The sequence below is a fragment of the Palaemon carinicauda genome, chromosome 40, assembly GCF_036898095.1.
Source record: "Palaemon carinicauda isolate YSFRI2023 chromosome 40, ASM3689809v2, whole genome shotgun sequence".
NCBI lineage: Eukaryota > Metazoa > Arthropoda > Malacostraca > Decapoda > Palaemonidae > Palaemon > Palaemon carinicauda.
In genome coordinates, this window is record NC_090764.1 from 50,245,258 (window position 1) to 50,271,905 (window position 26,648).

General features: G+C 47.8%; 1 protein-coding gene across 1 annotated transcript in view; it reads right to left on the reverse strand.

Annotated features, from left to right (window-relative positions):
• Nucleotides 1-26,648, reverse strand: part of NitFhit (NFT-1 protein) — a 170,758-nt gene that overhangs the window by 28,237 nt on the left and 115,873 nt on the right. Inside the window, exon 10 of the mRNA XM_068363713.1 lies at nt 10,176-10,306. Coding sequence (XP_068219814.1) covers nt 10,176-10,306 — 131 coding nt within the window. The remainder of the gene's footprint in view (nt 1-10,175; nt 10,307-26,648) is intronic.

Consider the following 26,648-nt stretch of genomic DNA (forward strand, 5'->3'; position numbering starts at 1 on the left):
CAAGACGATTCGTATTGCCTTCTCGTGGATTCGGTCTTGTATTCCTCGAGGAAGTCTAGACTCTTCTTCGAAATCCCAAACCTTTTCTTAGCGGCTAGGGTGAGAAAATCATGAGATGAAGGTCCTTGATTTTCGATGATGAAGCGAAGACAGTCGACTTCTGTATTTGGTGGGAGAGAACTGGGTCCGGGAGGGGGATCAGCGTTGGCTGCATCTCCAGGATCAAGGGGTACCAGTTGCTGCGGGGCCACTTAGGAGCCACTAGAGCTGCTGTCCCTTTGAAGGTTCTCAATTTGGAGAGGACTTTCAGCAGAAGATTGGTGGGAGGGAACAGGTAAATCTTGGCCCATCTGTTCCAATCCAAGGTCATGGCGTCCACCGCTTCCGCTTTGGGGTCCTCGTACGGGGCTACATATCGAGGAAGTTGATGGTTGTCGCTCGTTGCGAAGAGGTCGATCTGGAGTTCTGGGACTCGGTGAGAGATGAAGGAGAATGACCTTGCGTCTAGAGACCATTCCGACTCTATCGGGTTTGTCCGAGATAGAGCGTCCGCTGTCACATTGCGGAATCCTTGTAGGTGAACTGCAGACAGGTGCCATTTCTTCCTTTCTGCCAGACGGAAGATTGTCAGGAGCACCTGATTTATCTTGGGCGATCTTGAGCCCTGGCGATTGAGACAACGCACTACCACAGAGCTGTCCAGGGTCAGGCGAATGTGTATCGACGGGGGCGGGGAGAGTTTCTTCAGCGTCAGAAGAACCGCCATGGCCTCCAAGATGTTGATGTGAAACGTCTTGAATAGGGGAGACCAAGTGCCTTGAGCCTGTTTTTGGTGGGAGTGACCTCCCCAACCCTCCAACGAAGCGTCCGTATGGATGTTGAGAGATGGAGGTGGGTGTTGGAGAGGAAGGGACCTTTTTAGGGCCCTCGCTTCTAACCACGGCTTTAGAAGAAGTCGAAGTCTGCTTGGGAGCCGTCTCTTGAGGTCTCTTCGAGCGATGGATGCGGAACGTCTCCAGACTCCCGCTGCATCCTTTAGCTGTGCACGAAGCACTGGGTTTGTGATCGAGGCGAACTGTAGAGAGCCTAGAACTTGTTCCTGCTGGCGTCTCGAGATCCGTTTGGATTTTAACAGTCGCTTGACAGACCCTGCTATTTCCTTCCTTTTCTTTGCTGGAATGGAAAGGCGGTGTGACTGAAGATTCCAGTGGATGCCTAACCATTGGAACTTCTGAGCTGGAGATAGGCGAGACTTTTTCGCGTTTATCTGGAATCCCAGGTGTTCGAGAAACTGGGTAACTTTTCTGCAGGATTCTATACAATCCTCGGGCGAGGGCGCCCACACTAGCCAGTCGTCGAGGTAGGCCATCACCTGGACGTTTCGGATGCGGAGCTGTTGTACTACTGCGTCCGCTAGCTTTGTGAATATCCGAGGGGCCACGTTGAGTCCGAAGGGCATGGCCCGGAAGGCATAGCTTTTCCGTTGGAGTCGGAATCCTAGGTAGGAGGAAGCGTGATGGTTCATTGGTATGTGCCAGTATGCGTCCGCCAGGTCTATCGAGACCGTGAAAGACCCTCGAGGCAGGAGGGTTCTGATCTGTTGAAGAGTCAGCATCTTGAACTTGTTGTTCGATATGAATACGTTGAGGGGGGATAAGTCCAGAATGACTCTGAGTCTGTCTGAGTCTTTCTTGGGAACACAAAACAGTCTCCCTTGGAACCTTGTGGACTTCACCCTTCTTATCACCTTCTTGTTCAAGAGGTCTAGCACATATTCTTCCAGGAGGGGGGTTGAACGTTGGAAGAATTGCTGGAAGGTTGGGGGTGGTTGCGCCCAGCTCCAGCCCAGACCTTTCTTGATGATGCTGTGTGCCCAGGAGTCGAAGGTCCAGCGATCCTGGAAGTGGCGGAGTCTTCCTCCCACCGGAAGCACTTCATTGCTTCTGGGGTCCCGAGGACTTGCTGCCTCGGCCGCTAGCTCCCTGTCCTCCTCTGCCTCTGGAGGGCCGGCGAGAGGAATCTCTGCCGGAACCCCTGCCTGAGCTTCTACCCTTGGGACGAAAGGTAGTGGAGTGCTGCTCGAAGGCGGGGTTGAAGGCCGGTGATGAGGACAAAACCGGCTGTGGGACCAACTGAAAGGTCTGTGGCGGCTGAGCGGCCACTTGGGGAGTAGCGGGTGCCGGAAACTGACGTCTGTGCTGACGTTGCTGGGGTCTATGCTTCGACTGCTTCCTCTTAGGTTGAGGACCGTCATCCTGAGAGGGCTTTCTCTTCCTAGACATGCCCCATTTGTTGAGAAGGTTCCTGTTCTCAGATGCGGCCTTGTCTGTGATCTCTTTCACTAGATCAGACGGGAAGAGGTACTTGCCCCAGATGTTGGAGGCAATCAGTTTCCGGGGTTCGTGTCTGACAGTGGCACTGGAGAACACGAATTCTCTGCAGGCTCTACGAGCTCGCATGAAGTGGTACAGATCCTTGACTAAGGTTGCCATATGAGATTTGGCAAGGACCATGTAATGGTCAGGGACTCTGGTGTCACCAGCCATTACGTCCATCTGGACCTGGAGAGTGAGAGATGCTGCCAGCCTCTCCTTCGTTTCCTGTTCCCTACGAAGGAGGTGTTCGTTTAGCTTGGGGAGGTCCTCATTAAACTGACGTCCAGCAACGTCAGGATCTAGTTTGCCCACCACGAAGGTGTGTTGCACATCCTTCCAGTGTTTGGTGTCGGGCGGGGTGGCTGCGGAGAAAGGTCTGCATTCCTCCAATGCAGGGCAGGATTTCCCTTCTTCTACAGCCTTAAGGCAGGCAGCGAAGGCCTTTTCCGTGAAGGGTATCACCACTTCATCGGGCGCAACGTAGGTGGGGTACTTCTTGCTCAGAGCCGGAAGTCCAGAGCAGGTAAAGCCTCTGCTCTTAAGCGCTTTGGCAAGCATAGCCTGGGCCTTCGAGAGATCGAACACTATTTTCTCCTTCGGTTCGGTCTCTTCCTTTGAGGATGGTTCTGAACGTAGACGGACGTAACAGTCCGGATACGCCTCAAAGCGCGGGAAGAACTCCACTTCTTCCAGGGGTATGGAACCGATCTTATCGCTGACGAAGATCTTGTCGTCAGCGATGACCATATGCTCGGCGAATCGCCACGGATTGTCGCTCGAGCATGCGGGGAGGTCCTTGATGGAGATTTTGCGAGATTCCTTGGAACCTCCCATCGACCGAATGATCTTGTGAGTTTCTTGGAGCTTCTGCTCCATCACGGATTCAATGAGCCGAATCATATCCTGTGCCGTAGGTAGAGGAGTCGTGGTGGAGGACGTAGACGGGAGAGACACTTCCGTCGGTGTAGGAGTAGGAGGAGGGATGGAGGGAGGGGCATCCTCCTTATCGGACTCGGTATATACTACCCGGTCCTCTTCTTCATCATCCTCCCCTTCACCCTGGGCCATAAGGGTTTTCTCGGTGTCCTCCGAGATCTCTGACATGTGTTCATCATGTTCTGAATCCAGGTGACAATCATTCATGGACTGAGCCATGACAGTATCAGGTTCCACTGTAATCTGGACTACGGGGATCTGTTCGACTGGGACCACTGAGTCTGGTGAGGCCTTTGGGAACAGCAAAGACCTCATTTCTTCTGTGGCTAGGTATGGTCCAGTGGCGTTCTTTTGAAAGCCACGTACCCACTTGCGTAGGTTGTCCCGAGCAGTGTCCCGAATCTCCGCTGAGGGAGGATCATAGAATGCTTTCTGTAAGCATTCTTGGCAGACCGAACAGGTGGTGGGGCCCCAGTACTTGAGATCCCCTCTCTTGTGAGCACAAGGGGCGTGTGTCCTACACGCCGTGTGTCCATGGAAGTGTGGCCGATGGACCGCGCAGAAGTCGTGGTCACACTTGACGTACTCCTCCTGTAAAAGAAAGAGACGATGAGTATTGTAGAGTCATAATATGGCTCGTATATAAAGTTAATTATTAACAAGTTAATATTAACATAAGTTAATTGTGATGCACAGAAGGGTGGGTGAAAGGAGACAGACGCATGCCTCGTGTAACCCGCCCGGCTGGTTGCCGTAGCATCAGACAGTCCCAGGTGGCCGTAGGCCTCCATGGAAGGTGTCTTGATAATGGGAATTCCATCTAGAATAACCATATTATAGACTAGGCTTGAAATCTTATCAAGAAGTCTGGGGATCATGAGATCCTAGTAAGGTTCCGGCAACCAGACGTGCCAATTACACGTAGCGTGCTGGAAAGATGAAACACGCAAGAAGACAGAGTGAAAACTGAACAAAGTGTACGATTCCGTACCAGTTTGTCTGCGTTAACAAACCGTCTAGGTGCGGTTTTTAGGAGCTATCGCTAGTAAAGATAGCTGAGAGAAGGGGTGCAAGGCATCTTGCCGCCTCCGGATGGGTCCGGCCTACCCCCGGCACGCCGGAAGCCGCTCGAGCAGAGTTTCTGGCATTCAAGAATGATCATACTATGGTCAAGGAAGCCAGGGTGGCGGCAGCCGGTAGCGGCGGCAGCCGGTAGCGGCGGCCGCCGGCAAGGAGCGGCGGTTCCGGCAGCCGGAGGCAGTCGGAGGGTGACAGGGGTAAGGATAAGGGAGCGTAGCCGGGGCCGGGGGCCGGCTGCTAGTGCCGGCACTCCGGAGGGGTCGGCAGTGTGCCGAGGCTATGAGGGAATGGAGAGGCCACGGCGGTAAGCCAGCGGCCGGCGGCGATCCCCCGGCACTTAGGGGAAGGCGGCAAGGATAAGGAAGTCACCCGTAGCGGCGGTAATGCCGGGGTAGAGGCGGCAAGGGACAAGCACCAAAGAAGGAGGTGGGATGGCAAGGCTGTATTAGCCTAGTCAAGACACCTCTGGAAAAGGTACCACCATGATAGAGGTGAATCTATCATCCTAAGCAGGGGCCGCAATGGCCGGGGGCTAAGGCAGTCCAAGAGAGGACAGGGTGTACCCAAAGAAGGGGTGGAGACTCTTCATGTCGACCAAATGATAACTGACTCCATAGCACTATGGAAGGTCTATGTATCAGAGCGGACAACACTGGGAGCACCACGGGGTCCAGCACTCCAGCCTAGGGTGGAGTGTAGGACAGGGGACATATGAAGCCTAACCTACTGATAGGTTAGGCTAGGCAAGAGATAGGTTGGGGGGGGAAAAGGGTCTTCTTATAAGAAAGGATGGGTTATGCACCAGAGCGGCCACCTAGGAAGGGAGATGCTCACCCTAACCTATAGTAGGTGGACCAACTGAAAAACGGTGCACGCGTATATTTCAGCAAGGTACATAAACCAGCCCTCCCAACCTAACCTGGATTAGGGTTGTTAGACCCTAATCAAGGAAGGGAGAAGACGTATCGCAAGGAAAAGGTCAAGGACCGATTCAGCTTAAAGGAGGTGATCCTACCTTTAAGGCCCGCAGCACTAAGGGAGGGGTCATTCCCTTAGGTGGGGAGGCGATACAGTACTCTGAGGAGTCTTGTCCTATTACATGTAATAGGGTACAAGATTACCAGAGGGAAGCCCAGGGCTAGGGATGAAGAGAGCATATAGGGGTCCTATCATAAGGTAAGGTTAACAAGGCACTCAAGATAACCTACCCCCTATATGGTCCCTGAAGGCGAAAAAACACTTGCATCACTGTCAATGGTATTGTAAAATAATGCCAAAATCTTCATAACTAACACTAGGATCACTGAAATATCATGCATTAACACTGGTATAGGCTCACTGGCCTAGGGGCTAATCAAAGCCTACTGGTATGGGGTCAGCGAAGACCCTAACTAAAGCGTCAAAAACACGATAAAAGATCCTAGCTATGAAGACTAAATAACTAATAGCGCTGATTAGTAATTTATATACCGGTAAGGCTATTGCGGCTAACTAAATAAGGCATGCAAGCAACAGCAGCGTCATAAAATGGCGCTGACCGGTCTGGCAAAGCTCTGCCACAATTATGCAAATATCTCGAAAAGTAAGATTTACTTTAAGGTCAGAGCTTATTTAAACAATACTTAAACCTTTGTACTCAACTTTCCAGAAGAAGGTGAAGCTGAAGGTTGAGACATGGCGAGGATGCAAGCAGATAAAGTCGCACAAAGGGAAAAACACGTCCAATCGAGCGAGCTACTAGCAAAGGAATGAGGACGGACGTGACGTCATCAAAAGCAATGGCGTCCGTCTGTTTACATCGCGAGTACCGATATCGCCACATCTAGATTGGCTGCGGCTCAGCTCCCAGCCACTCCCTGTCCGCCATATTGAAGCGTTAACTCTATATGGGGTGCAGATAGCTATGTGGCACGTTAATACATGCGTGTCCCCTGTTGATACACGATGTCTTAAGGGGAAACCCTTAGGATACTCGCTCCAGAAGTTAGAATTCTGTGATAACCTGTGGTTTAATTCTCTGGGAAAATCCTAGTAGTGATTACCCAAGGAAGCTACCAAAAAGGATCCTTCCATCAGGACGCCATGGCTTGAGCCCAAAAATAATATTATAATGACCTAAGACAACCTAGCCTAGGCACTAAGAGAATCGATTACCTAATTCACCGAAACTCACACCAATACTATCTTGGAAGGTACTCGAAAAGGGCTTATATGTATAACGTTGCCTAACGCTTAAAACAATAAAATCACACTTGGAAGACTAATTATCATGCAGGAAGTACATAGGCCAACCGCTAGCCTACGAAGACTAGTGTTGGCAGCCTAGGCAAAACTTCGCCAGGCACACTACTAACGCATCATAACAGAATTCCTAAATAAGCTAATTAGCTAATATCTAAGCGCAAAGGGGCTGGGAATGTCGCTCTTGCTAACAAATAAATCCTATTCTAGCGAGCGACAGCATCCATGATGCCTCCAGCAGGCAACAGCTCTTGTATCAAAGATAACTCTTTTAATTACTTTAATTTTAACCAAGAGCCTACATTTATACATAAAAGAAATAGTACTCAACTTATCTGAGGCAGAAGAAGTTGGAGAAAGCATTATAACACGAGAAATTCCAAGATTTGGTAGAAAACAGGGAACAAAACACCGAGTCGTAGAGCTACGCAAAAAGGAATACAGATGGCGCCGCAAGCGGCGCAGGGCACGCTTTCGAAACGGGGAGGAGAGATGCCTTACGAACGGCTTCCCCCTTTCTTATCGTTTTCGTTTTCTTGCCATTTGACCCCTACGAAGTGTTAACTCTATTCGGGGTATAGATTGCTATGAGGCGTGTCAAGAATACGTCCACTGATATTTACGATATCCCTAAGGTCTTTTTTAGGGATACTCGCTCCAGGAGTTAGAATTCTGGGTACCTGAAGGTAAATTCTCTGGGAATATCGCCGTAGTTGTAATATACCCTAGGAAGCTGCCTTTAAGGAACTTCCATCAGGACGACATGGCTTGAGCCCAAAAATATATATATATATATGTATGTATGTATGTATATAGCAAAATTACTAATTACAAATTTCATAGGGAGTTGTCCAACAGTTAATTACTAAGTTGAAAATCACTACAAATTTTGTAATAAATATTGTCTAAAAATCATGCCCTTCATTTTACTTTTACTGATATAAAATTGTTTTTTTTTTTTCAACTGCAAATAAGACATTCATTTTACTTTTGTAAAATCAGAAAAATATATAATTGAATGTACTCAAAATGTATTTTAATTTCCATTAACATTCCAGTAAGTAGTAAATAAGGAAAATACCAATAAGCATATACATAACATTATAGGTTGTTATACTAAAGTTGTACATATATTTTACAGTTAAGGACTGATTCCTGAATGAGCCGCCTTAAGTAGAGCACTCTGACGACTATATATATCAGCATTTATGAAGAACTCATTGAGAGCTACTTCCATTAATATACATTTATGATTCCATCTCATCGTCGTCGGCGCCCACTCGTGTCCGAGTATTGGGTTCTGTCGTTAGCCATCAGCCTCATAATTGATTATTAAATGACAAACTGTCACTCCAACTGAAAAGACAACAGACCACAAACCTTAAGGCTTTGAAGGGTGAACACTTAGTTAGGAAATAATTACAATAAAAGACAGTAAAGTGCACATGAGCGTACTCTCATCATCTCGTGCTGCTAACTCGAGTAAAAGAGTAATGGAATATCATAGGACAATGGCTATGGCACTACCTATACAGAAAACAATGGTTAAAACCCAGAGTAGCATTAACAAAAATGAGTCAAACTGGTAATTCATAAGAAAATAGACATCCCGGGGTTAGATGTAATTTTATCCCGTTATCCACGGACAAAGACATCCTCCCAAGATGAGAAACCCTAGTGCTGACACTCGGGGGGGCCAACTCTTGTAGTTTCTTTGAGATAGGGCCTCCAGTTTCTCTTTGGCATAGTAACCCTTGCGATCTGGATCATTGGTTATGCTGCAAAGGACTCCCACACCGAAGGGTTTGGATTCTGAGAAATGAGCTGCCAGAAACGAGGTCAACTCTCTTGGCTGAAGCCAACACGAGCGGGAGACCTGCCATCAAGGTTAGGTGAACATCTGCTCCTAGGAGTCCTAGATCGAGATATCCTTTCCGATGAAAGGTCTGTAGTCTTGAAATTCTGTATGAGGAGGGGCGATGCCAACGTGGAGGAAAGGTTAATTTCTTTCGGTCTGAAAGCTAGGCTTAAGGACTAGTGGTGGCCTTTCATTGCTGAGACCGAGAGAAGCTTTCCTCCAGAAGGTAAACGAGGAACTCCTCTAATGCTGGCATAGTGGCATCGAAGGGAGGGTACATCTTCTATGATACCAACTTACAGTCAACCTGGCTTGTATAGTTGAAGCCGAATATCTAACAAGGTATCCAGACATCCTCTTTGCAACCTGTTGTGCGAAACTCTCTGAAAAAGGAGGAGCTGGATAGTCTCCAGGCCTGAAGTCACACCAAAGATACTGCTTTGTGAAAGGCGTTTACATGTGGCTGTTAAGAGTCGCTGAGGAAGTTCTCTCGGGATCTCCATCGGAAGTTGCAGATGAGTCAACTGGGTATGACGTGACAAGTCTGCTGGGCAAGACAAATCTAGCTGGCAAGACGAGTCTGCTGGGTGAAATGAGTCTGCTGGGCGAAATGAGTCTGCTGGGCAAGACAAGTCTGATGGCTTGCTCCCAAAGATCAAGAACGGAAGGTGGATGAATCCAATTCCAGTAGGATCTCTCAGGATCTATGTAAGTAGGTGAGACGAGTCTTCTAACACTCCACATAACCTAACCTAGTAGTTCCCAGGTCACAGACTTAACAGGGGGGCAAGCCTCTGGCACCCCCTTACCAGGTCACAGATCTAGCTGGGGGCAAACCTCTGGGCCCCCTTACCAGGTCACAAATCTACCCAGGTCACAGATCTAGCTTGGGGCAAACCTCTGGGCCCCCTTACCAGGTCACAAATCTACCCAGGTCACAGATCTAGCTGGGGGCAAACCTCTGGGCCCCCTTACCACGTCACAAATCTACCCAGGTCACAGATCTAGCTGGGGGCAAGCCCCTGGACCTCCATACAAGGTCACAGTCTACAAGTGTAACACTGCTTTATTAGTGGCATGTGTCTATTTGAAGGAAAGAAATTGGTATCTCTTTATTTTGAGGTTAAACGTTGATAAACAGAGGTTGAGACGAAGAAGCAATATGAACATAAGAGAAGATTCATAGAAATCATTATTATCTAACCAAAATCTCCAACAAAAAGCAGATACAGTACTAAAGTAGGCTAAACTATAGTAATAAACAAAGCCTTTTAGTAAAAAAAAAATAGCCACATAAAAATTACCCAGTATGTCAAAATTAAGATGTAGGCTAACAATGGTTGGTCCAATAATACTGTGTTTATATTAATGGCAAGCCACTATTTAAATCAGAATGTACAAAAAATTAGGCCTAATGGTCTGTGTTACAGAGCAAAGAAAATTTTATGTTGAAATGAGACATCTTTTACATATTCTCTTGTAGGCCTATACACTCTGGAATTTCCCTTTGAAATAAAGCAATCCTCATATGGCAATTTATTTTAAATAGGCCTGCTTACTATGTTTATATTGATGGGAACCATAGTTAGGCAATAAATTTGAATCTCTGAAAAACTAAATAATGAAAAATTTCATTGCATTAAAACAAGAAAAGAACATTCATATTCATTGCAATAAAAGGATACGGCCAGGCAAAACTGGGTTTGGTGCTATGAAAGAACACGAATGAGTTGATTTTGCAACTAGAAAGTTGTCCGGAATGTGCAATTGTTCTTGGTTTTCCTTTGGTAGTGTAGAATTTGTAATTTCAAAGGACCTGAAAAAAATTATTTTAATTTCTATTTTAATACACAAAATTAATTTCTATTCCTTTTTTGCCAGAGAAAAGATTCAACATTATTATTAGATGAATTAACCCTTCCTGACTGGGCACGTTAGCTGTTCAGACAAGGGTGAAAACCTTGATAAGGGACTAGGTTTCTCCCACTTTCACTGCTTCTAATTAAACAGCTCAATCCCTTACAATAAGTAACATAAGCAACTACTGTATTAAGGAAATACTCCAAAATGGGGGAATGGGAATTTCAGGTAATTATCTAAAAGATAATCTTATTATAAAAAAAATGCATTAAATTAATTTTATGCAAAATGCATTACAGAGTCTAACATTAACAGACAAGGATTGTTAGTGGTAACGAAAATCAATACACTGAGCATAAGGTGTCTTCGTACATCTAAAACACTTCGTCATTAGGGCCATCAAACGAGTGTCTCGTATGCAGTTTTCTCTGCTGAGCTATTCAAGAGAAAAGGATGAATTTGAAGTAGGCTACAGACTAATTTTAAATATGCAAGAGACTGGCTCAAAACATTACCAAATGGTACCACACCATCAGAGTAAAGTCCCAAGGAATTTGATTCTACCCATAACCAGTAGTAACCAATACTCACTTCCTTAATATGACAAATTCGTAGATAATTTGTATTTTTCCTAACTACACAAACCTTAGCTATTTAATAGGGGTATTAATTTCGGCCTAGCTGAAATGACGTGCTATTCATTTTTAATGAGGGTTAACTACCCATACCGCTAGTTAGCAGGGGTAGGGGAGGGTAGCTTGCTTCCGGCCCCCCTCACACACCTGTTATTGAGCTCACTTTGCTTGGAGGATGGACTTCAAGGGGGATAGGGCTGGCGGGTAAGTTTGCTTAAATAGCTAAGGTTTGTATAGTTAGGAAAAATACAAATTATCTATGATTTTGTCATTTGTTCCGTAACTGGAATACCAACCATGCTATTCAATAGGGGTGACTCACCCATTAGGAAGGGTGGACGTCCCAGCCAATCTGGCTATTGGCTTTACCCGGGAGCTCCTTATCTGAGTGTATCAGTACTCAAAAAAAAATAAGGAGGCCCTGCACCTCGCTAAAACCTTGCTATGTAAGCTGTGTGTTGAGGTATGTAGAAGTGTGACTGTCCTGGCAAAGTTATTCTGAGTTCTTTAGAAGGAAAAACTGTGAAACTAGGACTTTCCTAATACCACCTCGTCAGGGTATGGGGACGCAACAGTATTAGTCTTAATACTAGGTACACAAAGAAGCATGGTTTACCTGCACTGGTTTGAGGCCAGCTATGCAGAAAACCCAGGATGCTGCTTTCCCCAAGAGAGGGAAGAATGAAGAAAAGAATAAGGGGCAGTCAAACCTTTAAATTCACGCACACTAAAATGGGTAACAATGCCCTCAACCTTCTGCTACTTCTCCAATAAGGAGCTTGAGGTTTTAAACCAGCTGTTGTGAAGCCACCACAAGACCGATAGAGAATGCATAGTCTCCTGTGGGTTACGTCTTGCAGGTAGTGGGATGTGAATGTGGTCTGACGATTCCACACCCCAGCTTGAAGAACCTGCGTCACTGAGAAGTTTCTCTTGAATGCCAGGGACGTAGCTACACCCCTGAAATCATGAGCTCTGGGGCGACGTGAAGGAGGAGGGTCTGGATTCAGTGCATGGTCTATGACCTTGTGAATCCATGCTGAGATGGTGTTCTTGGTGACCCTCCTCTTGCTCCTTCCTGTGCTGACGAATATTGCAGGCACACGAGGATGGGATGCGGCTGTTCTCTTAAGGTACAACCTCAAACTCCTCACTGGGCAAAGTAAGAGATGGTTTGGGTCATCTGTTACAGTACGGAGACTAGAAATCTGGAAGGAGTCGAATTGTGGACCCGCTACTCCCGGGTTCTGAGTCTTAGCAATAAGCTCAGGGATGGAGCTGAACGTTACCTCTCCCAATGCCCCTTGAATGGGCGATGTCGTATGAGCGACCATGAAGTTCACTGATTCGCTTGGCCGAAGCCAACGCTAGCGGGAACACCGTCTTCCAAGTCAGGTGGCAATCGGTTGCTTGGCGGAATGGTTCATAGGGAGGTCTCTTGAGAGACCAGAGAACTCGAACCACGTTCCATGGTGGAGGTCTCACTTCTGACTGGGGGCAGGTACGTTCATAACTCCATATGAGTGAGGAAAGTTCTAGTGATGAAGAAATGTCTATTCCTTTCAGTCTGAAGGCGAGGCTTAAGGCAAAGCGATAGCCTTTTACTGCCGAGACACACAGGCGCATTTCTTTACGCAAATACACGAGGAACTGTGGCATCGAGTGGAGAGATACCCCTTCCACGACACCAACCACAGAAGACTTTCCACTTTGCCTGGTAGACTGCTGCTGATGCCTTACGCAGGTATCCAGACATCCTAGTCGCAACTTGTTGCGAAAATCCTCTCTCAGAGAGGAGATGCTGGATAGTCTCCAGTCGTGAAGTTGTAGCGAAGCTACGGCTTTGTGGAATATGTTGGCATATGGTTGTTTAAGTAGATTGTGTTGTGGAAGGAGTTCTCTTGGGGGCTCCATTAGGAGCTGCAGATGGTCCGGAAACCATTCTCCGTGATGCCATAGCGGAGCTATGAGGGTCATTGAAAGATTGACCGATGTTCTGGTCTTGTTGAGTACCCTCATCATCAGACAGAACGTGGGAAAGGCGTAAACGTCGATGTTGTCCCACCGTTGTTGGAAAGCATCTTGTCAGACCAAGGCTCTGGGACTGGGGAACAATACAGCGGGAGCCTGAAGTTCAGGGCCGTTGCAAACAGGTCCACAGTCGGAGAACCCCACAAAGTCAGGACTTTGTTGGCTACTAGATGATCCAAAGACCACTTGGTACTCACTATCTGAGATGCTCTGCTCAGGTTGTCGGCGAGCACATTCCTTTTGCCCGGAATGAAGCGTGCCAATAGTGGTATCGAGTGGATTTCAGCCCATCTCAGTATCTCTAATGCTAGATGGGATAGCTGCTGCGAAAAAGTACTTCCTTGCTTGTTGATGTAAGCCACTATTGTGTGTGGTGTTGTCGCTCATCACCACCACTGAGTGGCCCGCCAGGAACTGTTGGAACTGTTGAAGGGCCACAAAGACTGCCTTCATCTCTAGAAGATTTATGTGGAGGTACTTTTCTGACTCTGACCAGAGGCCTGAGGTCGTGTGGTGCAGCACGTGGGCCTCCCACCCTTTTTTTGAAGCATCTGAGAACAGCATTAAATCCGGGGAGGACGAGAAGGTCCACTCCCTTTCGTAGGTTCTCGTCTGTCACCCACCACTGGAGGTCTGTCAGTTCCGCTGATCCCATGGGGATCCGGATGTCCGGGGAATCGCGAGTCCAATTCCACCGGGACTTGAGTTGCGACTGGTGGGCTCTCGTCCTGAGGCGACCATTGGGAACTACACGGGCCAGCGATGAAAGGTGACTGAGGAGACCTAACCACGTTTGGGCTGGAAGTTCTTCTCGTCTGAGAAAGGGTCTTGTGACCTTTCTCAGCCTTGTTATCCTGTCGTCTGATGGGAAGGCTTTGTGGAGATTGGTGTCCATGATCATGCCTAAGTATACCAGTCTCTGTGTAGGAAGCAGAGAAGACGTCTTGAGATTTACCATGATCCCCAGATCCTGGCAAAGTCTCAAAAGTTTGTCTTGGTGTTGAAGAAGGGTTGACACCGAGTCTGCTAGGATTAGCCAGTCGTCCAGATAACGGAGGAGACGGATGCCAATCCTGTGTGCCCAAGATGACACTAGGGCAAACACTGGTGAAAACTTGGGGTGCTGTGGAAAGACCAAAGCACAGCACCTTGAACTGGTACTTTCTGTTGTCTAGGCTGTCTTACGTACTTCTTTGAAGACGGATGGACTAGGATTGGGAAGTATGCATCCTTTAGGTTCACTATACACATGAAGTCCTGAGGTCTTACAGCTAGTCTGACCGTGTCTGCCGTCTCCATGCTGAACGGAATTTGTTTGACAAACTTGTTCAGAGCTGAGAGGTCGATGACTGGTCTCCAGCCTCCAGCCGCATTTCTTACAAGAAAGAGTTGACTGAAGAAGCCTGGGGACCCGTCGAGGACCTCTTGGAGAGCGCCCTTCTTCAACCGAGTCTGGACTTCTGCCCGAAGGGCCTGCCCCCTTACCGATCCCATGGCAAGGGAGTCGATTGGCATTGGATTCCTGGTCAGGGGAGGTAGAGATGTTATGAACGGGATGCGATATCCTAGACAGATCATGGAGATTGTCCAGGAATCGGCCCCGAGTTGCTTCCACCTGTCTGATCAACTTTGTAGGCAACCCCCCCCCCCATGGGGGAAACACAGGGGTAATGCCTATCCTAGCGTTTGCAGCCTCGGTCGCTCCCTCTAGGATTCTTTCCTCCCCTGGAGGACTTTTTGCCTTTCCTGTCCTTGACAGGAAAGGGCTTAATAGACACCACTGTCTTCGCTGCTGGTTTCGTCGTTACGGTCTTGGTTGGACGGGACTGCAGAGGTGCTGGAGGTTTATAGGGCTTAGCTGTTAAAGCCTATGGAGGAGGGAGCCTCAATGAGACTTCCTCCACCTCTTAGCAGCAAGTTCCATGTCCTTAGGCTCAAACAGATGAGCCCCCTCTAGGGAGGAATGTCTGAGCCTATTTATCTCGACACTTGGGACCTGTTGGTAGAACCTCTCAGACACTGCATCTCGGCGTTTCAGGATAGTGTTTGCCCACAAGTTTGAAACTTGGTGGGCAAGGAACTCGATCGTGCGAGTGCCTGAGAGTAAAAAGGTCTCCATTGCCTTCTTGGTACGCTCCTTGGAAAAATTCTCGGATCGTATCAGGATACCTAAGGTCCCTACCCAGATGTCCAGCCACGAAGTCGCTTGCATCGCACACTTAGTGACCTTTTCCAGGTTAAGGAATTCAGCTGCCGAGAACGAGACCTGCCGGCTGGAGAGTCTCTCAAGAGGGACTCCCCTGGTTAGCTCTTCTAGAGAATGGTGAAGAGGAAGAGCTGAACTGGGTTCCTCCAGGATCTCAAAGTACCTCCTTTTCTGTATGCGAGGAGGTGGGAGGAGCTTGTTCGTAGAGCCGGCACAGTTAGAGGAGGCAAACTCGGAGAGCTGTTGGGTGATCTTGTCTCTGGTACTCTTCAACCCTTGAGACCAGGGCAGGGGTGCACTGGTCTTTGAGGGTTTCTGAGTGCCGAAGACACAGAGTAAGACCGTGTCTTTGCCCTCTCGAGGGTGTATCTCTGGGTCGGAAAACTCATTGAGAACCCTCATTAGAGTCCGGACCTGCCAGAGTGCATGTTCTAATTCTTGTTGGTCTCCTCCTGATGTTGGACTTGCAGCGAAGTCTCCTTCTATCCCTAAGAGCTCGTATTGGGATGAGTTGCGGACATTCCTTGAGTGGCTGGCTGTCTCCGTTCAAGCCCTGGTGGAGAACTTTGGCAGTCTTGGAGTCTTTGGACTCCTTCTGAGGAAGGAGGTAAGACTCCAACATCGAAGGCCTGAGTGTCATGTCCCTCCTGCCTGGTCTCAGATTGAGGGGAACTCTCTGCGTGAAGAGAGGTTTCCTCCAATGGTGCGATGGAAGAGTGTCTCTCCTCGTGCAATTCCCTTGGTGAAGGATGGTCTTCATCCGACAGGGAGGGAGAGTATCCCTGGGGAGAAACTGGAGGGACTAGCCTTGATGGTCTGCACAGAGTCGGCTTCACCCTCGGGGAAGTGACCGCGTCGGAAACTCCTCTCTTCCTCTTCAAAGGGGTAGAGGAAGCCATGGTCCCATGTCTTGGGTCCAGAACTATAGGTTGCTCTGATGAGCGGTCGGACAGGACAGGCTTGAATGCCTGTGTTATAGCTCTGACTAAGGCACTGAACCAAGGCTGCTGACTGACTGATGCACTGTCAGACAGATCCACTGAAGGGAAAGGGACCGAAGATTCCCTACGAGGAGTCACCGTAATACATGGGTCCACCTTAGAAGGCAGTTTAGGGATCCTGAACCCCTCTGCTTTTGCCTGTTTCCCCTCTCACGCAGGGTGCGCTGAAATGCGTTTGCCGGGAGGGAAATGAGGCGATGGTGACCTTGCCGGGTGTAGATCCTGCGCCCATGCCTGTTGGCACGCGCGCAAGAGATTATTGGCGTGCGCGCGGGAGAGTATTGGCACGCGTGCACAGGTGAAAGCTGGTGCGCGGGTGAGTGGTGGCGCGTGCACATGTATCTGTGCGTGCGCGCGGGAGAGATTTGGCGCGCAGGAGAGTGCGAATGTCCAGGAGAGCTGGCGCGCAGGTGAGAGCTGCATTGTGCCTGCTGTCACACCTACAGAGTGTTTGTGCGCAGGAGAATAATGGCACGCAGGCATTTGTTGACGCGCAGGTGAGTACTGGCGTGCGGGAGCACGCTGGTGTGCATTAGAGAATTGGCACGCAGGTAGGTGCGTGGGGGAGAGCTGGCACGCAGGAGACAAATGGCGCACAGGCTGGCGCACAGGAGAGCGCTGGCGCGTAAGAGAGTAAGGGCGCGCAGAGGAGCGCTGGCGCACGGGAGAGTGTTGGCGCACAGGAGTGCTGGCGCGCAGGTGGGCACTGGCGCGTAGCAGATCGTGGGCGCATAGGCGCAGGAGAGTGCAAGCGTGCTGTAGTTCGCTGGCGTGTGGGCGACCCTGGGGGTGTGAGCACAGGGTGCGCAGGTGAACGTGGGCGCATGGGCGCAGGACACGCAGGAGAGCACTGACATGCAGGAGAACGTTGGTGCGCAAGCGCATGAATTTGCTGCCTTCTATGAGGGCGAGCAGGTGAATGGGCGCGCCGAAGCGCTGTAGAGTGCTGATGAGCTGCTGGTGAGCGCTGAAGTCCTGTAGGTTGGTGAGCTGCAGGGCAATGGTGCGCAGCTGCGCACTTTGGTAGAGCTACAATAAGCTTTACCGATGACAGGAACGGTGATGGTAGGTCAGCAGGTCTGGAGGGTGGATGGTCGACATGCCCTTTGTAAGGGTGACCATCAACCGAAGGGGATTGGGAACAATCAGCAAAGAGGTCCAGGACAGAAGTCACAAGACTAGTTGCCGGAGCAGTGACGATCGATGAATGAAGGTCAGATGACTGCAGTGGAGGCTCCTCTGTGACGGCTGCGATGACGATGAACCAAAGAGGTGCCTCTTCACAGCTGGTGAAGGGAGACCTCTAAGGTGAAGTGGAAGGCGTGCTTTCCGACAAATGCGCCCTCTGGGGGCGGTTGGATCAGCAAGCTGACCGTGCGCTGCAGCAGTCCTCCGAAGAGGAGTCTCTATAAGTGAACTCGAAACACTTGCAAGAGAGACAGACGAACTTAGTTTCCCCCTCGAAGGATGTTCAGGAACGGGGGAAACTAAGTCGGAAGCAACCGCTAGAGAGTCTGGAGGGGCAGAGGAGTTGGATGATACCGCATGAGACACCTCTGATACAATAACGTCGACGAGGGTCAGATGATCTACCTCTGACGGTGACAATGATTGCTTAACTGAAGCACCCATACGAATGAACTGTAGCCAAGCTTCCTTGGAGAGCGGACCCGTAAGCACCAAGGAAGACCAAATCTGTAAAAGAGGGGTTAGTGACAAGGCCTCACCCGGGGGAGAGGTGGGGCTGCTTCGCTAAGGGAAGCAACATCATCTCTCGAGAACCGGGGTTGGCCGGCCTTATCTTGGTCTACGCTACTACTCGACGGTCTCTCGTAAGAGAACGAACGAGTAGGAGCTTCGGAGGAGGGTCGGGAGACGGAAGAAGAGGCCTTGGGTTTTTCTTCCTTCGAAGGAGAAATATCATGCTTGGACTTCTTCCACCGTCGCGCAAATCTCTCCCGCTGGGAGGAAGACCACTCCCTACACTTATTACACTTATTTACGCTATCACACCGTTGACCTCTGCATAAAGGACAAAGGGTGCGAGGATCAGTCTCCACCGCTGACATAAATGTCCCACAAGGGCGGCCGGAGAGTCCAGGGCAGGTGCGCATGGTCACAGAAGTCAACTTCACAAAAACACACTAAGAGAAAAAGAAAAAGCAGTCATTAATGGCTGCCAATATTCGGTGAGGATGAAGAGCGGCAACGTCCGTTCACCATCTGAGCCGAAAGCAAAGTGAGCTCAATCACAGGTGTGTGAGGGGGGACGGTAGCAAGCTACCCTCCCCTACCCCCCTAATTAGCGGTATGGGTAGTTAACCCTCATTAAAAATTAATGGTTCGTCATTTCAGCTACGCTGAAAGTAATACCCCTATTAAATAGCGTGGTTTGTATTCCAGTTACGGAACAACTATATCTAACCTAAGAAAACATGAAAAATCTTATTTTCAATATTAAACTTACCCGATAATCATGTAGCTGTCAACTCCGTTGCCCGACAGAATTCTATGGAGGGATACGCCAGCTATCACAATACTAGAAGGGGGTGTATTTACCAGCGCCACCTGTGGCCAGGTACTCAAGTACTTCTTGTTGACACCTCCTCAATTATTCCTCTGTCGTGCTTCCGGCAAGACGTTCTGGGATACGCTTATGTTCTTGGAGTATTTTCACGACTTTGGTGAAGTATTTCTCTTTGATTTCGGCTGTCGCTTTACTGGAAACTTCTATATTAGCTTAGTTAGCTTTTGGAATTAATTTGATTAATTATGGTGACGAAGAGAGTATGAACTCTCGTTCACCTTTCAATGGCCGACCCTTCCCTTAGACGGAAGTGTTGGTGGCTAAGAGAGTATAGACTCTCTTTCTTAATTTTGCTTAACAAAAGTTATAGATTTATTTTATATCTCTCCGCCTCTTATAGGCCTCTTCGATTAACTTCCTTTTATTATAAACTTATTAAAATTAATTTTTATATGTTTATATTCGACCTTCCTAATAGTAGGCGGTCTTTTCTTGGTACCGAAGTTAATTAACATTGAGCCCGTCATTTCGGTTTTACCTGTTAACATATTATGCTATTTCCGCCACAGAGTTTGAAAGAATTTCTTTGATAGTCTCGTACTGTTTTCAAAGTTGAACTAACGTTTTGTTTTGTCTCTGCAGTTGTTGACGTTCAGAACGTTCAACTTGCACTCTATCGTTACGATAGAGAAAGAATGTTCACGGTTTCACGTTGCAGTAAGAGTAACCGTGTCTAGCGTTTTGTTCATTCTTTCTTAACTTAATGGTTTTGATCCTAATAAAGGAACTTTTCAGTTTTTTTCCTTTAACAATAATATGTTTTAACGATTTATATGATTGGGCTCTTCTCTCAGGTTCTAAGTCAAGAGAGAGAGAGAGAGAGAGAGATAGAGACGGAGGGAGAAAGAGGATAAACGTTTCATTCAAGCCTGCCAGGCGTACGAGTAACGTCGTTATCGTTTTTGCTCTTCTCCCTAGTCTCTTTAGGGGAAGAAACTAAACGTTTCTAGAGTGATCTAGTGTTTAGTCTCTTTCCAGCCACTGAATTATCTTTCATTAGATTTTTCTGTTACATTGTAATTCTGTTTTCGCAATTACTAACTTTTGAGAAAGGATAGAATTGCGTGTTTCAGGTACAAACCACTTAAAGTTTCGAGTTCAGTGAAATAAGTGCAAACAGAAATCAAAGTGATAAGTGATTAGCGCAAAGTATGTCAGTGTTGTGCGTGAGGGTACTTTTGTGCGCGCCAGTCGTCCTCCCAGTCCGGGACCTCTTGCAAGCTCCCAAGCCCAGGGGAGAAGCAATGTCGAAGGGCATAAGGGTTCAGCAGGCCTTGATCGGCGCACAGAAGTATCCTCGGTGGTTGTGGGCGTGTCTTACCGAGACCGTCACTCCCACCAGCAGACGATTGAGCCCTTATTTTGCTCGTCTGCAGAAGAGATCAGGGGAGAAAATAAAGGCAGAGTAACGCTGGTCTCAGGTCTCAAGACCTCTTAAACGTAAAGTCCAGACCTATGCCAGACGTACGAAGTTAAAGTTCAACAACCCAGATGCAGTCATTGGGTTAGCTCTGACTCTCCTCAGTCATCAGTTGAATACACTCCGCCTAAGAGGAGTAAGGTTCTGCCGCAACAGATCTCTGCTGTTAAGGCTTTACCTCAGCAGACCTTAGTGTCTGCCGACCCCAAGTTGACTCTACTGCAGTCCATGCAGTCACAACTTTCGGTCTTGATGCGTGAGTGTCGGGCTGAGAGTGTTGCGCCTCCGCCTCCGCCTACACTCCCTCCGCCTACGCTCGCTCCGCCTGATCGCAGTACCACCTGCCAGGCGTACGATGTTGTGGACTCTACTACAGTCCATGCAAGCACAGCTTTCGGACTTGATGCGTGAGTGTCGGGCTGAGAGTGTTGCTCCTCCGCCTCCGCCTACACTCCCTCCGCCTACACTCGCTCCGCCTGATCGCAGTACCACCTGCCAGGCGTACGATGTTGTGGACTCTACTACAGTCCATGCAAGCACAGCTTTCGGACTTGATGTGTGAGTGTCGGGCTGAGAGTGTTGCTCCTCCGCCTCCGCCTACACTCCCTCCGCCTACGCTCGCTCCGCCTGATCGCAGTACCACCTGCCAGGCGTACGATGTTGAGCCACGTGCTGAGTTTGCTGTTCCCAGTGGTGTTCAGCCTCCGCCTTCCTTAAGGCAACCTTTACAATGGGATCAGGAGGATTATACCTTTCTTCCTCCGCCTCCACTTGCTGCTCCACCAGTGATGCAACACTCGGTTGAGGTACAACAACCTCTCCCGTCCATGAGTCAGTCTCCTCAGCTCTCGCTGCAGCGAGCTCAACCCTCCACAAGGCAAGCACCACAACACCTTAGCCTTGCGCCTTAGGAGCCTCAGCTTGCGAGACATTTACCTTGTTCTGCGCAGCCTCTTCCTCATCGCGCTCCGCTCACACCACAGGAACTGGAACTTGCTACTCCGCTTCCGCCAACCGCTCAGCAAGCGCAACCCTTGGGTTCACCACTCATGCTAGGAGTCAGCCTCCTCCACCCATGCGCCTTCCTTCTGCTTGTCTTTTATTCAGCCTTTGCAGACTGAGCCTCAGGTGTTCCCTCAACAGAGTCTTGAAGAGGAAACCACAACTATTGTTGTTCCAGCTCGTTCTGACTCTGCTGTTCAGCATACCTTACCTCCATTTTCAAACCATGGCAAAAATATGAATCATGAGTTTTGAATGTAAGGTAAATATTATGTTGATTTTAAAACCCCATGCAAGCATGCATAAAGCACTCTAGCACTGGTCATGGAATTTCTGAGAAATGTTAAACGCCATGCACACGCTCTGCTTTCCTCTCAGCAGACTCTGCTTACAGCAGGCTCTGCTTACTACATGCTCTGCATACAGCATGCTCTGCATACAGCATGCTCTGCATACAACATGCTCTGCTTACAACATGCTCTGCATACAGCATGCTCTGCAGTCAGCATGCTCTGCATACAACATGCTCTACATACAGCATGCTCTGCATACAGCATACTCTGCATACATCATGCTCTGCATACCTTACCGCATGCTTCTCAGTCACACATCTTGGGTTGTTGCCAACTCACTAGACTGTCAAGCAGTTTCATAACGTTGCCTTCTAGTCTGCTGCTTTTGCACCAGTGAACCCTCACTCAGAGAACTTAGCTTTTCTAGGATATGGTCCCTGTAGATGAGAAAGTTCTTTTCTCCCTCCTTCTGATATTCCCTTGAGGACTCTGTCATTTGGAGGGAGCCTTTAGCTGCATAACCTCTTATGGACTTTTATTTAAGCATAACTTGCTTCCAGGGAAGGTAATGGTTCCACTTCAGTCGCTAATCCCGTCTGTTACCACACCTGCTCCCATAGACCTTGAGCTGTGTTGCATGACATGCAGTCCAAGCTTAGTCCTTGTTAGAGGATTTTTTGTTTACGGAGTCAATGTGTCACGGGGAAGACGTTCAACAACCAACAGAAGTGACTTGTTGTGACGCAGTGCGGCAACCTCAGCAACCCGTTAAGGAGTTGTCTGTACGACCCAGACAGTCTAGACAGATTCGGGTTGTCACTGTACTTCCTCGCTTGCCCATGATTGACAGTTCACAGACTGTGCAGCAGTATCATGATCTTGTGTCCGGCTCCGTCAGACGACTGGCTTTTAAGAGCTCCCACAAGTCGTCGCTGTCTGGAGATTTTCAAATGGACTATGGATCTGACCAAGGAACTGGGCCTCCTGGTCAATTTTGAGGAGTCTCAGCTCGTTCCATCCCAGACCATTGTCTCCTTGGGTATGGATCTTCAGAGTCGAGCTTTTCGGACTTTTCCGTCGGCCCCAAGGATCTTCCAAGCCCTAGAATGCATCCAGAGCATGCTGAGAAGGAACCGATGCTCAGTCAGGTAGTGGATGAGTCTAACAGGGACACTTTCTTAGCTGGCCCTGTTCATCGTGTTAGGGAGACTCCACCTCCCCCCCCCTTCAGTATCATCTAGCTGCTCACTGGATAAAGGACATGACGCTAGAGACGGTCTCAGTTCCTGTTTCCGAAGAGAGGAGGTCTTCTCTCGCGTGGTGTAAGAACAGCTTTCTTCTCAAGGAAGGCTACCTTTGGCTGTTCAGAAACACGACCGCCGTCTCCTCTCGGACGCATCAGACACGGGCTGGGGTGCGACTTTGGACGGACAAGAATGCTCGGGAACATGGAATCAGGAGCAAAGGACACTTCACATCATTTGCAAGAAGTTGTTGGCGGTTATTCTGGCCTTGATAAACTTCAAGTCCCTCCAGCTTAACAAAGTGGTGGAGGTGGACTCTGACAACACCACAGCCCTGGCTTACATCTTCAAGCAGGGAGGGACTCTTTCGTGGAAGTTGTTCTAGATCGCAAGGGACCTACTCATCTGGTCTTTAGATCGAAAGCTAACTGGTAACGAGGTTCATTCAGGGCGGTATGAATGTCATGGCAGATCACCTCAGACGGAAGGGTCAGGTCATCCCCACAGAGTGGACCCTTCTCAAGAATGTTTGCAACAGACTTTGGGCCCTGTGGGGTCAGCCAACCATAGATCTGTTCACTACCTCGATAACCTAGAGACTCCTGTTGTATTGTTCTCCGATTCCAGACCCAGCAGCAGTTCACGTGGATGCTTTTCTGCTGGATTGGTTCCATCTCGACCTGTATGCATTCCCGCCGTTCAAGATTGTCAACAGAGTACTTCAGAAGTTCTCCTCTCACTAAGGGACACGGCTGACGTTGGTTGGCTCCGCTCTGGTCCGCGAGAGAATGGTTCTTAGAGGTACTGCAATGGCTGGTCGACATTCCCAGGACTCTTCCTCTAGGAGTGAACCTTCTAAGTCTACCTCACTTAAAGAAGGTACACCCAATCCTCCACGCTCTTCGTCTGACTGCCTTCAGACTTTCGAAAGACTCTCAAGAGCTAGGGGCTTTTCGAAGGAGGCAGCCAGAGCGATTGCCAAAGCAAGGAGAACATCCACTCTCAGAATCTATCAGTCTCAAGGGGAAGTCTTCCGTAGCTGGTACAAGACCAATGCAGTTTCCTCAACCAGTACCACTGTAACCCAGATTGCTGACTTCCTGTTATATCTAAGGAAAGTAAGATCCCTTTCAGCTCCTACGATCAAGGGTTACAGAAGTATGTTGGCAGCGGTTTTCCGCCACAGAGGCTTGGATCTTTCCACCAACAAAGATCTACAGGACCTCCCTAGGTCTTTTGAGACCTCAAAGGAACGTCGGTTGTCCACTCCAGGCTGGAATCTAGACGTGGTCCTAAGGTTCCTTATGTCATCAAGATTTGAACCTCTCCAATCAGCCTCTTTTTAGGACCTCACATTAAAAACTCTTTTCCTCGTGTGCTTGACAACAGCTAAAAGAGTAAGTGAGATCCACGCCTTCAGCAGGATCATTGTTTTCACATCTGAAACGGCTACATGTTCCTTGCAGCTCGGTTTTTGCTAAACGAGCTTCCTTCACGTCCTTGGCCTAAGTCGTTCGAGATCCCAAGCCTGTCCAACTTGGTGGGGAATGATCTGAAGAGAGTACTTTGCCCAGTTAGAGCTCTTAGGTACTATCTAAAAAGGTCTTAACCTTTACAAGGACAATCAGAAGCCTTATAGTGTGCTATCAAGAAACCTTCTTTTCCAAGTTCTAAGAACTCAGTTTCTTACTATTCAGGCTTCTGATTAGAGAAACACATTCTCATCTGAAGGAAGAAGACCTTGCTTTGCTGAAGGTAAGGACACATGAAGTGGGAGCTGTGGCTACTTCAGTGGCCTTCAAACAGAACCTTTCTCTGCAGAGTGTTATGGATGCAACCTATTGGAGAAGCAAATCAGTGTTCGCATCATTCTATCTCAAAGATGTCCAGTCTCTTTTCGAGTACTGCTACACCCTGGGACCATTCGTAGCAACGAATGCAGTAGTAGGCGAGGGCTCAGCCACTACATTCCCATAATCCCATAACCTTTTAACCTTTCTCTTGAATACTTTTTATGGGTTGTACGGTCGGCTAAGAAGCCTTCCACATCCTTGTTGATTTGGCGGGTGGTCAATTCTTTCTTGAGAAGCGCCGAGGTTAAAGGTTGTGATGAGGTCCTTTAGTATGGGTTGCAGCCCTGTATACTTTAGCACCTTTGAGTTGATTCAGCCTCCCAAGAGGAACGCTGCGCTCAGTTAGGAAGACGATCTTATTAAAGGCAGAGTAACGGTTCAAGTCGACTTCCTTACCAGGTACTTATTATTTCATTGTTATTGTGGATAACTGATTATATGAAATACGGGATACTTAGCTATCCTTTAGTCTTGTACACTGGTTTTTCACCCACCCCCCTGGGTGTGAATCAGCTACATGATTATCGGGTAAGTTTAATATTGAAAAATGTTATTTTTATTAGTAAAATAAATTTTTGAATATACTTACCCGATAATCATGATTTAATCGACCCTCCCTTCCTCCCCATAGAGAACCAGTGGACCGAGGAATAATTGAGGAGGTGTCAACAAGAAGTACTTGAGTACCTGGCCACAGGTGGCGCTGGTAAATACACCCCCTTCTAGTATTGTGATAGCTGGCGTATCCCTCCATAGAATTCTGTCGGGCAACGGAGCTGACAGCTACATGATTATCGGGTAAGTATATTCAAAAATTTATTTTACTAATAAAAATAACATATTATTTCATTTCTTTTCCTGATGCCATCACCAGACCTAAGGTCCAACTGTTATAAAAAAATGTGAACTATTTCAAATATTAAGAAGTAAACACAGAAAGGCATCCTCATTGCTTTGCTTCCAAATTCTTCCCGAGGTAAAATTCGCTTCATTGGATCACTAAAGGCAACAAATTTTTTCATGTGTCATCAGATCACCAGAGGTTTAAATTGTTATAAAATTTCTGTGCAAGAATATAAGAGGTTCACCACTTTCATACAACAGAGCATATTGGGTAAAATCGAAAGCTTCCACCACAAAGTCTTAGGCCTCAACTGTGTATTAGTTCTAAGACTTTAAATTAGCCTGAGATCTTGATCCATGTTAGTCTATTATGGATAAAACTATTGCTTTCCTGTTGAGAAGGGTACCAAAAAAATTTCTGTATCTTAAAATTAGATTTAAGTGGTACCCAATGTGAGATTTACGTCCTAGTTTTGTTTTCCTGTTATATTTGTGAAATAGGAACTTTACTAATGAATCATATTATTTCTATACTCACCGGATGCTTATACAGTATTGTTTTTTCTCCAGAAGTTTTTTACCAATGTTTATTCCAAAATTTGGTTAACATTTCCTATTTCTTTCCTTTCAAAAGATACATGTCCACAGTAAAGTAATGAAAAAAATTTAATACTTAATGGTAAAACTTGATTGACTGATTGATTAGGAGTTATTTGACATCTAGACATCTAAAGTCATTGACACCGATATTATTTGTTATAAATAAAGAAACAAATAAACGGCAATTCAATTCAAAACAATGAAAGCAAAAATGTCCTAATAACAGTTAAACAGCTTTCAGAAGACCTGCTTCTGAAATAAATTTAAAAATACCCCTAGTATGGTACAACACATCATGTCCGAGAATCTTGGTAAGGATGAATCATCCATCCTCACCTCGAGCCTCGAACAGATATCTATTTCTTTCGGTGATAAAAGTGGGGCATTCAATCAACAAATGCCTCACTGTCAAGGGTACCAAACAGTCGTCGCAACATGGCTGATGGTACCAAACAGTCGTCGCAACATGGCTGATATTGCTCAGTCATCAGAAACTCGAGTGTCAACCGAGTGAGACCAATGCGGTGACGACAAAGAGACGTCTCCCACTTTTCGGGAATCATGTTATACCTCTAAGGATATA